This window comes from Bubalus kerabau, chromosome 1, assembly GCF_029407905.1.
Source record: "Bubalus kerabau isolate K-KA32 ecotype Philippines breed swamp buffalo chromosome 1, PCC_UOA_SB_1v2, whole genome shotgun sequence".
Lineage (NCBI taxonomy): Eukaryota > Metazoa > Chordata > Mammalia > Artiodactyla > Bovidae > Bubalus > Bubalus kerabau.
Window position 1 is genome coordinate 161125723 of NC_073624.1, and position 13078 is coordinate 161138800.

Below are 13078 nucleotides of genomic sequence, written 5' to 3' on the forward strand. Positions count from 1 at the left end.
GCAGCACTTTCACAGCATCATCTTCTAGGATTTGAAATATTTCAACTGGAATTTCGTCACCTACACTAGTTTTGTTCATAGTGATGCTTCCTAAGGCCAACTTGACTTAGTATTCCAGGATGTCTGGCTCTAGGTGAGTGATCACACCATCATGATTATCTGGGTTGTGATGATCTTTTTTGTACAGTTATTCTGTGTATTCTTGCCACCTCTTAATATCTTCTGCTTCTGTTAGGTCCATACCATTTCTGTCCTTTATTGTGCCCATCTTTGCATGAAATGTTCCCTTGGTATCTCTAATTTTCTTGAAGAGATCTCTAGTCTTTCCCATCCTATTGTTTTCTTCTATTTCTTTGCAATGATCACTGAGGAAGTCTTTCTTATCTCTCCTTGTTATTCTTTGGAACTCTGCAATCAGATGCTTATATCTTTCCTTTCCTCCTTTGCTTTTTTCTTCTCTTCTCCTCACAGCTATTTGTAAGGCCTCTTCAGACAGCCATTTTGCTTTTTTGCATTTCTTTTTCTTGGGGATGGTCTTGTACCCTGTCTTCTGTACAGTGTCACGAACCTCCATCCATAGTTCATCAGGAACTCTCTCTATCAAATCTAATCCCTTAAATATATTTCTCACTTCCACTGTATAATCATAAGGGATCTGATTTAGGTCATACCTGAATGGTCTAGTGGTTTTCTCCACTTTCTTCAATTTAAGTCTGAATTTGGCAATAAGGAGTTCGTGATCTGAGCCACAGTCAGCTCCCAGTCTTCTTTTAGCTGACTGTATAGAGCTTCTCCATATTTGACTGCAAAGAATATAATCAATCTGATTTCAGTGTTGACCATCTGGTGATGTCCGTGTGTAGAGTCTTCTCTTGTGTTGTTGGAAGAGGGTGTTTGCTATGACCAGTGCGTTCTCTCGGCAAAACTGTATTAGCCTTTTTGCCCTGCTTCATTCCGTACTCCAAGGCCAAATTTGCCTGTTACTCCAGAGGTGTTTCTTGACTTCCTACTTTTGCATTCCAGCCCCCTATAATGCAAAGGATGTCTTTTTTGGATGTTAGTTTTAGAAGGTCTTGTAGATCTTCATAGAACCATTCAACTTCAACTTCTTCAGCGTTACCGGTTGGGGCATAGACTTGGATTACCATGATATTGAATAGTTTGCCTTGGAAACAAACAGAGATTCTGTCGTTTTTGAGATTGCATCTAAGTACTGCATTTCAGACTCTTTTGTTGACTATGATGGCTACTCCATTTCTTCTAAGGGATTTCTGCCCACAGTAGTAGATATAATGGTCATCTGAGTTAAATTCACCCATTTCATTCCATTTTAGTTCGCTGATTCCTAGAATATTGATGTTCACTCTTGGCGTCTCCTATTTGATCACTGCCAGTTTGCCCTGATTCATGGACCTAACATTACAGGTTCCTATACAATATTGCTCTTTACAGCATCGGACCTTGCTTCCGTCACCAGTCACATCCACAACTGGGTGTTGTTTTTGCTTTGGCTCCATCCTTTCATTCTTTCTGGATGTTCTTTACCTACCTATTATTAACATAGAAGTTCAAATTAGTTTGTTGTTCAGTTCAGTTCAGTTTAGTCGCTCAGTCATGTCCAAATCTTTGAGACCCCATGAATTGCAGCACGCCAGGCCTCCCTGTCAATCACCAACTCCCGGAGTTCACTCAAACTCACATCCATCGAGTAGGTGATGCCATCCAGCCATCTCATCCTCTGTCATCCCCTTTTCCTCCTGCCCCTAATCCCTCCCAGCATCAGAGTCTTTTCAAATGAGTCAACTCCTTGCATGAGGGTGCCAAAGTACTGGAGTTTCAGCTTTAGCATCATTTCTTCCAAAGAACACCCAGGGTTGATCTCCTTTAGAATGGACTGGTTGGATATCCTTGCAGCGTTAAATGAGTGTTATTCTACATAAAATATCATGAATTCCTGAAGTAACTTTAGCTCCTGATATGCTTTGTATGTGGAGAAGGAAATGGCAACCCACTCCAGTGTTCTTGCCTGGAGAATCCCAGGGACGGAGGAGCCTGGTGGGCTGCCATCTATGGGGTCGCACAGAGTCGGACTCAACTGAAGCAACTTAGCACTAGCATGGTTTGTATGAATAGTTTTTTTTTTTTTTCTTCACTTTCTTCCTTCCTTCCCTGCTCTCTTCCTTTTCTCCATCCCTTCCCCCCTTCCTTTCTTTCCTTTTTTATGGGCTAAATTTATTCTTAGCATGTTGTTTTTGTTTAGTTCCTAAGTTATGTCTGACTCTTTTGCAATCCCATGAACTGTAGCCCACAAGCCTCCTCTGTCCATGGGATTTCCCAGGCAAGAATACTGAGGTAGGTTCTGTTTCCTCCTCCAGGGTGTCTTCCTGACCCAGGGATAGAACCCATGTCTCATACATTAACAGGAGAATTCTTTACCACTGAACCACCGGGGAATAATACTTAGCATACATGCTAATATTATTCCATCTCAATTCCAGACTGTTGGGAAATACCAATCAGTGTTCAAAGTACCCCTATTTGTGGACAAAGTGTAAATTATCTTTTGCAAGCAAACATTGTTATAACTGAGACACAGTCTTTGCCTTGAAAGGTTAATCCGATAAGCATTGACTTCTGTGTGGAGTTTTCTCTAACCTTATTCTCATTTTCTGTTTTCCTTCCTTATGTGCTGACTTTGGTGCAGCAGACCACTTGGGCATTGAATTCATGGGTAAGACTAAGCAATTTTCTCCTTATATATCCAGAAAAGCTAAGTTTGATAATGTGTATAGTGTTCTTCTTCCTCATCTGATTATGATTGAAATGCCTCACTATCAGATGCTATTAGTAGTAAAAAAAAAATGTTTTTGTCAATTTTTCACTAAGTAGTGGCTCAAAATGAATGACTTAACTACTTATTGAGAAGGCAATTTAATGTTAAGTGCTGCTTTGAAACCTGACAGAAGTTGGATTTGGCTTCTGGCTTTGTTTGCTTTCTTAATTCTTAATTTTCTTATCTGTAAATAGGGGTAAACTAGTTCCTATTTTATTACATGCATATATTGCTTAACACAATGTCTGTTAAATGGCATATGCTCAATAAATGGTAGACAATAATGGTGATGGTTTAAAAATATCAGTTTTTGTTACTTTCTTCTCTTTTTTTTTCTTTTGCATAGTGAATAATTTGGATGCATTTTTGGTCAATCTTAATTCTGGAGTATGGGTTCTATTAATGTTTTCATATACAAAGTTAAAATAATTATTTTATAAGTATTTGTAGTCTATGTTTTTTTTTTTAAAGATTAGAATACCTCCCACAGTAATTACTTTCTGTATTCATAGATAATTACATTAAGAATTGTACATAATTTTCTAAATCTATATTATAATAAAATGATTTAAAAACACATTCCATAGGGCTGATTGATAGGCATCATGGCACTAGAATGGAAAGATACCTAGGAGTTAAAGTTAGTGAAATTGAAGATCCAAATATTAATCAGAATTTATAGTTTCTCCTTGATTGGCTTTTGTTGAACTTTAGGTTTTTCTCTTATATAATATAGATATGAATGCTTGCTTCATGCATTTATGTTTATTGTGATAATACCTGTAAATTTGCTTGCATTCATGTATCCATTCATCCATTAATTCAGCAAATATGTATCAATTGCTCACTCTAAGCAAAGAAAAAATGCAAAATGCTACAGATAATATAATGAGTAAAAATGGGCGATAAAAGGCGATTTGCTGGAACTTATACTCTAGGAAATTTTCAGATGATAATTAGGGAATAAAACTGATAAATATAAAAGTGAGGATTTCCAAGACCTATTTGAGGCAAAATAATATTAGTTCATCATAGTGTGATAATATCCGATCTGAATGGCCCTCATCAAAAAGTCTTCAAACAATAAATGCTGGAAAGGGTGTGGAGAAAAATGAACGCTCTTGCACTGTTGGTGGGAATGTAAACTGACTAAGCCACTATAGAAGACAGTATGGAGATTCCTTAAAAAACTAGGAATAAAACCACCATATGACCCAGCAATCCCACTCCTAAGCATATACCCTGAGGAAACCAAAATTGAAAGAGACACATGTGTCCCACTGTTCATTGCAGCACTATTTACAATAGCTAGAACATGGAAGCAACCTAGATGGCCATTGATAGATGAATGGATAAAGAAGATGTGGTATATATACAAAATGGAATATTGCTCAACCGTAAAAAGGAGTGCATTTGAGTCAGTTCTAATGAGGTGGATGCACCTAGAACCTGTTCTACAGAGTGAAGTGAGTCAGAAAAGAGAAAGATAAATACCATATTCTAACACATATATACGGAATCTAGAAAAATAGTACTGAAGAATTTATTTTCAGCACAGCAGTGCAGAAACACACGTAAAGAATAGATTTATGGACATGGAGAGAGGGGAGGAGAGGGTGAGATGTATGGAAAGAGTAACATGGAAAGTTCATTACCATATGTAAAATAAATAACCAATGGGAATTTGCTGTGTGGCTCAGGAAATTCAAACAGGGGCTCTGTATCAACCTAGAGGGGTGGGACGGGGAGGGAAATGGGAGGGAGGTTCAAAAGGGAGGGGATATATGTATACCTATGGCTGATTCATGCTGAGGTTTGACAGAAAACAGCAAAATTCTGTAAAGCAATTTTCCTTCAATAAAAAATTAATTAATTAAATAAAGAATAGTGTGATAATAGAAGATGTGAAAAATTGATAGATATTGGAAACATGGCAACAAGTATTTGAAAGGAATTGATGTTGAAAGGTAGATAAGGATGATTATTAGGGATGAATACAAGATTTATAGTTTGCATGTTTAGATAAAATGTGGGTCCATTTTCTGAAAAATAAGACTAAAAGAACAGATTTATGGTAGATTTTTACTAGATTAGCTTTGGAAATTTTGAATTCTGGGTACCTTTGTTGTGTCTGGTGGAAGATATTGATAGTTATATTTTTTATAAGTTTTGAGAGTTAATTAAAAATCAGTGATTACATATTTATATTAAAACTGATATTCCTGTTGTACGATATTACTTGTTAGTGCTTTATTATCTAAGTATTAGATCACAGAAAAAACAGACAGCTTAGTTTCTACAGATTTTGGGTTTTGCTAGATAGGTGTGATGAAAGCTTATAAGGGCAATGTAATTCAAGATAATATTGAAATGAAGCATCGCAGACTATAAGATAGGTATGTAATGAAATGAATAAGGAATGTATAAGTTGAATGGAATTAATGAATAGTTACCATGGGTGCCCTCAAATTGTTGGCATGAAGAGGTTGTAGTCATATGAACTAGGAATTACAGGAAATTGTGGATATGGTGATGTGGTAGAGTATAAATTTTTGAGAACGGTATGTGGTTTGTACTTTCCTCTTTTACTGATGATGATGGAAGACAGTATCAACAGTCTTTGAGGATAGAAGTACTTAATCTAATCAATAGAGAAGTGTTCTCCATTATGTGGTGATGATTGCTGGCTTAGAAGAGAGGCTCCAGAAGTTGTGTAGTAGAACGACTGTAGATATAAGAAACAAGGCATGGTGGTGTGTGGGACTGGCATAGCATGAAACTCCACAATCAGTGTGGCCATGATTATAGTAAGTTAAACTTGCTACACCAATGATAATTATTGTTATTGAAAGAAACAGATGAGTCATTATCCTATTGAACTTTTCCTGAGGATTTTAAGTGGCACTGATACCTTACAGTATAATGATTTGCTGTGGAATCAAGATATGTATTAGGAGGTCTCTTTTAAAACATTCAAAATCATTTAGTTACCAGTAGGCAAAAATAAGAAGCCATTGTCTCATTCATCTATATGAATCTCACGTCTAACTGGTATTATAATGAGTCTTACAAAAGTTGAAGTCAAAGCATAGCTTTAAAGACAGGGTGCTCAGGGCTGGTGCACTGGGATGACCCTGAGGGATGGGATAGGAAGGGATGTGGGAGGGGGTTCAGGATGGGGAACACATGTACACCCATGGCTGATTCATGTCAATGTATGGCAAAAACCACCACAATATTGTAAAGTAATTAGCCTCCAATTAAAATTTAAAAAAAAAAAAAAAAAAGGCTTACAGGGAATGGATTCTCAATGTGCAAATATCTGACTCCAGCAGTCGAGTTTGTCTTGGAGGGAAGTGATTGGCTAAAGGCAGAGTTAAAGTGAGTATTTAGTATGCATATAGATAATGGCAAATAATGGAGTATTCTGAATGATGAATAGGTTTACAGACTTAATGAATAAACCGTTTTCACTTACCTCACTAATTCTAGACACTATTCACCTCCCCGTCCCCCTCCCCACCCACCCCCCCAGATTCCTCTAACTGAATGTGTAATATTCTGTGCATTGCTTTGGGAATAAGTATTTTTGAGATTTAACTCGTAATTTTTTTTAATTTTATTTTATTTTTAAACTTTACAATATTGTATTAGTTTTGCCAAACATTGAAATGAATCCACCACAGGTTTACCCGTGCTCCCCATCCTGAACCCTCCTCCCTCCTCCCTCCCCATACCCGTAATTTTAAAATCCACATGGGTAAGATTGTCCCATGGAAGATGATACCATCCTAATACTACAGCGTCTCTAGGTATAAATTAAACTGGTTAGCCAATATATAGGCATACTCTCTAGAAATTTAATTATGTCTGTTTATCGGTGTGCCTTACAAATAATCAGTGTCAGTTCTGTATTAATGAATTCCAGATTACCTTTGTTCTAAACTTTCATCATCCTTGCTTTGGGTAATGCAAATTTCATCTTTCCTTGGGTTGGAACATAGATCATAAGGCGATAATCCTTAAAAAATAAAAACAAAAAATAGGATTTGGCTGCACCTGATCTTAGTTGCAGCACTTGGGCTCTTTGATCTTCACTGTGGCATGTAGGATCTTTACAATCTTTAGTTGTGGCATCTGAATTCTTATGTGGCATGACCTTACACATACATCTTTTCCCCAATTCTTTGTATTCCTAGTGGCCATGGCGCATGTGCACTCAGTGATCAGACTCAAAACCCGAACACATCAAGGTCAACAAATTCTTATTTATAGCAGAAAACTGCAAATCATATGTTTTAAGAATTCTATTATTAGTTAATTATTACACATTTATCACACTTACTATATGTTAAAGGTATAAGATATAGAAAATGCAAATATATAATCCACATTCCTTAATGACCAAAGACTCTGAAACTAAAAATAGAGAAAGCTACACATCATTGAAGTGATATAACAAGTGCTATTAAGATGCATGGGCAGAAAAATAAATGCATAGGCAAAATACAATGAAAGAAAAAGTAAAATGAAAGCCACTAAATGGGCTTAGGAAATTTAGAAACATCTTCCTGGGGATAAAGGGAAGGAGCAAGGGGGAGGAATTCAAGCTGGGTACCAGCCGAAGTGGATAAACTGTATCAAGTGTTTCTCTAGTCCAAGTCTATACTAGCTTCACTTTCCTTCTACTTAGTCAGAACCTTTCTATTTCGCTCTCTCTATCTGGGCCTCTGAGCTCCCTAGTGTCACTACTTTAGAACTGAAAAGAGGACATTAACTTCAGTAAAAACACTTCACCAAAAAACGTCTTGGATTGATTTTTCAATATTGAAGAATAATTATCCTGTTGAATATGCCATGCCAAACCTAATGTGCATAAAACTGTTAGCACTCAAAAGTATTTTTCTGTAAATATATTCATGATTTTTCTAATGATGCAACTGGGATTGAAACAATGCAAATTTCAACGAACAGATGCAGCTTTAGAATGTCAGTCAGTTCAGTCACTCAGTCGTGTCCGACTCTTTGTGACCCCCATGAACCACAGCACACCAGGCCTCTCTGTCCATCACCAACTCCCGGAGTCCACCCAAACCCATGTCCATTGTGTCAGTGATGACAACCAAACATCTCATCCTCTATCATGCCCTTCTCCTCCTGCCCTCAATCTTTCCCAGTATCAGGGTTTTTTCCAATGAGTCAGCACTTTGCTTCAGGTGGCCAAATTATTGGAGTCTCAGCTTCAGCATCAGTCCTTCCAATGAATGCCCAGGACTGATCTCCTTTAGGATGGACTGGTTGGATCTTCTTGCAGTCCAAGGGACTCTCAAGAGTCTTCTCCAACACCACAGTTCAAAAGGATCAATTCTTCGGTGCTCAGCTTTCTTTATAGTCCAACTCTCACATCCATACATGACCACTGGAAAAACCATAGCCTTGACTAGATGGACCTTTTTTGGCAAAGTAATGTCTCTGCTTTTGATTATCTAGGTTGATCATAACTTTCCTTCCAAGGAGTAAGCGTCTTTTAATTTCATGGCTGCAATCACCAACTGCAGCAATTTTGGAGCCCAAAAAAATAAAGTCTGTCACTGTTTCCACTGTTTCCCCATCTATTTGCCATGAACTGATGGGACCAGATGCCATGATCTTAGTTTTCTAAATGTTGAGCTTTAAGCCAACTTTTTCACTCTCCTCTTTCACTTTCATCAAGAGGCCTTTGGTTCTTTTTCACTTTCTGCCATAGGGGTGGTGTCATCTGCATATCTGAGGTTATTGATATTTCTCCCAGCAATGTTGATTCCAGCTCGTGCTTAGTCCAGCCCAGTGTTTCTCATGATGTACTCTGCATATAAGTTAAATAAGTAGGGTGACAATATACAGCCTTGACGTACTCCTTTTCCTATTTAGAACCAGTCTGTTGTTCCATGTCCAGCTCTAACTGTTGCTTCCTGACCTGCATACAGATGTCTCAAGAGGCAGGTCAGGTGGTCTGGTATTCCCATCTCTTTCAATGTAGTATCAGTTTAAAAAACACAGTTTACTGACATAGTTAGGAAAGGAGTTTGAAGGTGTGTAAAAATGCAAAGTTGTTTGTAAAAACATTAAAAGACTTATAGTAAACTAATAATCAAAAATATTTCTTGAATTCTTGATGTAACCTATTCATTGATGCGTGCATGAGGGAGAAATTTATAATTTTAATGTCAGATATTCAAACTTTTCCTCATAGCATAGATAGATTAGGAGATGTTATAGACAAAGTCTTTTTGTAAGCATAAGTGCTTTTTGAGTTGTGTGAGAAATGCACCCAGTCATCCAGAGGAGATAGCTAGCCAAAGGGCATGTCAGCCTGGTCAAGTCTGGAAGGTGCATCGGTCATGGAGAGGGATTTCTTAACTGAGAAATTATCTTGCTACTCTGTCAGGTGCTCTGTCATGGAGCATATCTCAGTATAGCCTTTGAGCTATTTGTTACACAGCCATGCCTCTGACAATACCCTGATGAATCTGATGCTCTAGGCAGAAAAAAATGCTCATATAAAGGCAAATGCAGTGCCATTTGCTAACGTATTACCAAACCACAGGAAGAGCTAAATATTGTGTTGGGAGATCTTTTATGCAATTTTTTTTCATACTCATATGGAAAAATAAAATGAAGTCTGTCAGTTAAATGTCTTGTTTGTGCTTTGATATTGTGTTTAGGATAGCATAATATATGTATGCAGTCTAAGTAAATGCTGGTATATTTTTGAAATCAAAAGATTTCTAAAATTTGGGACAAGTAAGGTTTTTAACTAAAATCTTAAAAAGATATTCTAAAATGCTTCTACATTTTGAAGCTAAAATATAAAGAAGACAAAAGGAAGAAATACTGAGTTTTCTATAAGCAGAGAGTTAGAAATGTCTGTCATCTAAAGTATGTGTGTAGGTTCAGAATTGAGAACATTATTACTTCAAAGTTTTCAGTTCAGTTCAGTCACTCACTGAAGTGAGTGTCTGACTCTGGGACTGCAGCATGCCAGGTTTCCCTGTCTATCACCAACTCCCGGATGGAACTACTCAAATTTATGTCCATCGAGTTGGTGATGCCATCCAGTCATCTCAACCTCTGTTGCCCCCTTCTCCTCCTGCCTTCAATCTTTCCCAGCATCAGGGTTTTTTCCAATGAGTCAGTTCTTCACATCAGGTGGCCAAAATATTGTAGCTTCAGCTTCAGCATCAGTCCTTCCAATGAATATTCAGGACTGATTTCCTTTGGGATTTCAAAGTTCAAACCTTACCATATATTTAATATCTCTTCATCCCTTCATGTAAAAAAAATAGTTTTAGAATATTTTAGTAATCTCCAAAGATTTCCTGAGAAACAACCAGTTTCTAATTCTGTTTAGATGATACAAATAGGGATACTTTCTTTAAAGCTATGCTGCTTATTCTGAATGACTTGGTGTGTGTTCCTTTAAATCTAACAAACTCATATGTCAGTCAAATGAATTCATGTGTATGCCCTAATTTATAAAATGGCATTAGACATATAGTAGTGAGGAACTCCTTCTTTGGGCTGAAATCTCTGAATTAGACTTATTTGGGACAGAAATGTTTATATTCACTTGACTATATCATATTATCTTATAAAATGGTAGTTTATGGATAAAAGTGTTTGTAGAGGGTGTTAATTCAAATGTGTTCATTCAAAAGGGTATTTGTTTAGTTTTTTCTTATATTAAATCACCTGAAAAAGCAGGTATCTCAGAGTACTATATTACCATTATTTAATGCTTGACATGTACCACCAGATTTATATTAGTTCATTGTACTCTCAAAAACTTGCATGAGGTAGAAACTATTTATATCCTTAACTTATAAATGGCAAACTGATGTCTGTTTAGGTGAAATATCTCATCCAAAGAGCAAGGAATTGGCAAAACAGGATTTGAATCAGTCTGTCTTCCTCCAGAGTTCTTTTTTTAAAATTTTTTTTATTGTGATAAAAGTCACATAATACAAAGCATACTATTTTAATCATATTTAATTGTGCATTCAAGGGCACTAAGTATATTCAAGTTGTGCAATTCTCACCATCATTCATCTTCCAAAATTTTCACCTTCCTAAACTGAAACTCTGTCACCATTAAACACTAGCTCCCTGTCTCCCCACTCACCGCCAAGCCTCAGCCCCGGGCATCTACTAATGTATTTTATGACACTATGAATTTGACTATTCTAGGTATCTCATATAAATGGAATCAAACAGTATTCCTCTGCATCTAATGTATACTGGAATGAATTTTTACCTTAATGTATGTCCTACAAACAGATAGTACTTTCTCTTTTTTACCCCTATGCTATACAGTAAGCGGAGAAGGCAATGGCACCCCACTCCAGTACTCTTGCCTGGAAAATCCCATGGACGGAGGAGCCTGGAAGGCTGCAGTCCATGGGGTCGCTGAGGGTCAGACACGACTGAGCGACTTCACTTTCACTTTTCACTTTCCTGCATTGGAGAAGGAAATGGCAACCCACTCCAGTGTTCTTGCCTGGAGAATCCCGGGGAAAGGGGAGCCTGGTGGGCTGCTGTCTATGGGGTTGCACAGAGTTGGACACTACTGAAGTGACTTAGCAGCAGCAGCAGTATACAGTAAGTTCTCAGTAGTTATCAGTTTTATACATAGTATCAGTAGTGTATATGTGTCAATTTCCCAATTTGTCCCACCCCTCTTTCCCCCCTCCTTGGTGTCCATATCTTTGTTCTCTACATCTGTGTCTATATTTCTGCTTTGCAAACAGATTTGTCTATACTATTTTTCTAGATTTCACATATATGTATTAATATATGGCATTTGTTTTTCTCTTTCTGACTTACTTCATTATGTATAACAGTCTCTAGATCCATCCATATCTCTGAAAATGGCACAATTTTGTTCCTTTTTATAATTGAATAATATTCCATTGTGTGTGTGTGTGTTTGTGTGTGTGTGTGTGTGTGTGTGTGTGTGTATACCACATCTTCTTTATTCATTCCTCCATTGATGTACATTGAGGTTGTTTCCATGTCCTAACTGTTGTAAATAGTGCTGCGATGAATATTGGGATTCATGTGTCTCTTTGAATTATGGTTTTCACCCAGAAATGGTATTGCTGGGTCATATGGCAGTTCTATTTTATTTTTTTTTGGCTCCTCCATAATGTTCTCCATAATGTCTGTATCAGTTTTCATCCCCACCAACAGTGTAAGAGGATTCACTTTTCTCCACTCCCTCTCCAACATTTATTGTTTGTAGATTTTTCGATGATCGCCCTTCTGACCAGTGTGAGGTAGTACCTAATTGTAGTTTTGATTTGCATTTCTCTAATAATTAGTGATGTTGAGCATTTTTCATGTACCTTTTGGTTATTTGTATGTCTTCTTTGGAGAAATGCCTATTTTAGGTCTTCCACAGAGTTCTTGAATTCTACTAGTGGCTTGCTGTTGAATGCCTAACACAATGAGGGGTTCATGATAACTGAGAGAGGTTGTTCTCCAGCAGTGTTTCAACTGACAATGCAATTTTGTATGTAGCCCTAAAGTTTAGACGTAATGTTTTCCAAATACCATGAGGTCATAAGAATCTTAGGTAATAATTCACATTATATAAGTGACAATGAAAATGAACCAGATGCCAGTTTATAGTTTTACATTCAGAATTTTAACTGCCATGTGTAGCAGAAGGCTCCCATTGGCTGATAGTTTCTGTATCTCATGGAAAATAATCTACAGAAGTTGTATTACATTGGAAGGTTTCTTGGTGATAAAGACGATTGAGTGGCATTACTTCAGTACCTCTATTATTGAATGCCATTGTGATATAAAAGCCTTGCACATCCATCTCTGACATGTGCCAAATGGAATAGTGAGCTGAACCATCTTCCCAATGATTTCCCAAAATGCTGCTTAAGAAACAGTATTATTTTCTCATTTGTTTCTCTCTTCAGCAATATGACCAATCCCTGTCTTTACACTATGAATTTTTAAATATAAATTTCAGTATAAGAGCTAATAATTCAGTTCTCTGAATCACAAGCATCTCCAAGTTTCCTACCTTGCTTCCTCCCTTCCTTCATTTTAATAAAGAGATACCTTGATTTGACTTGTTCTTCCTCAAAACTTCCTAGCCATGTGTGTAAGGATGATATTTTGGCTTTATATGTATGATTAATTTAACATTAGTCATTAGTACATATTGGCACCTCCAGTGGTTAGAAGTAA

At 37.0% G+C, this 13078-nt stretch overlaps 1 protein-coding gene across 4 annotated transcripts in view; it reads left to right on the forward strand.

Annotated features, from left to right (window-relative positions):
• NRG3 (neuregulin 3) overlaps positions 1-13078 on the forward strand; it is a 1228440-nt gene that overhangs the window by 1081202 nt on the left and 134160 nt on the right. For 2 of the 4 annotated variants that reach the window (XM_055537827.1, XM_055537834.1), the window contains exon 4: positions 2705-2731. In XM_055537827.1, the coding sequence (XP_055393802.1) occupies positions 2705-2731 (27 nt within the window). The remainder of the gene's footprint in view (positions 1-2704; positions 2732-13078) is intronic. The other 2 variants (XM_055537844.1, XM_055537829.1) reach the window with 1 other exon arrangement.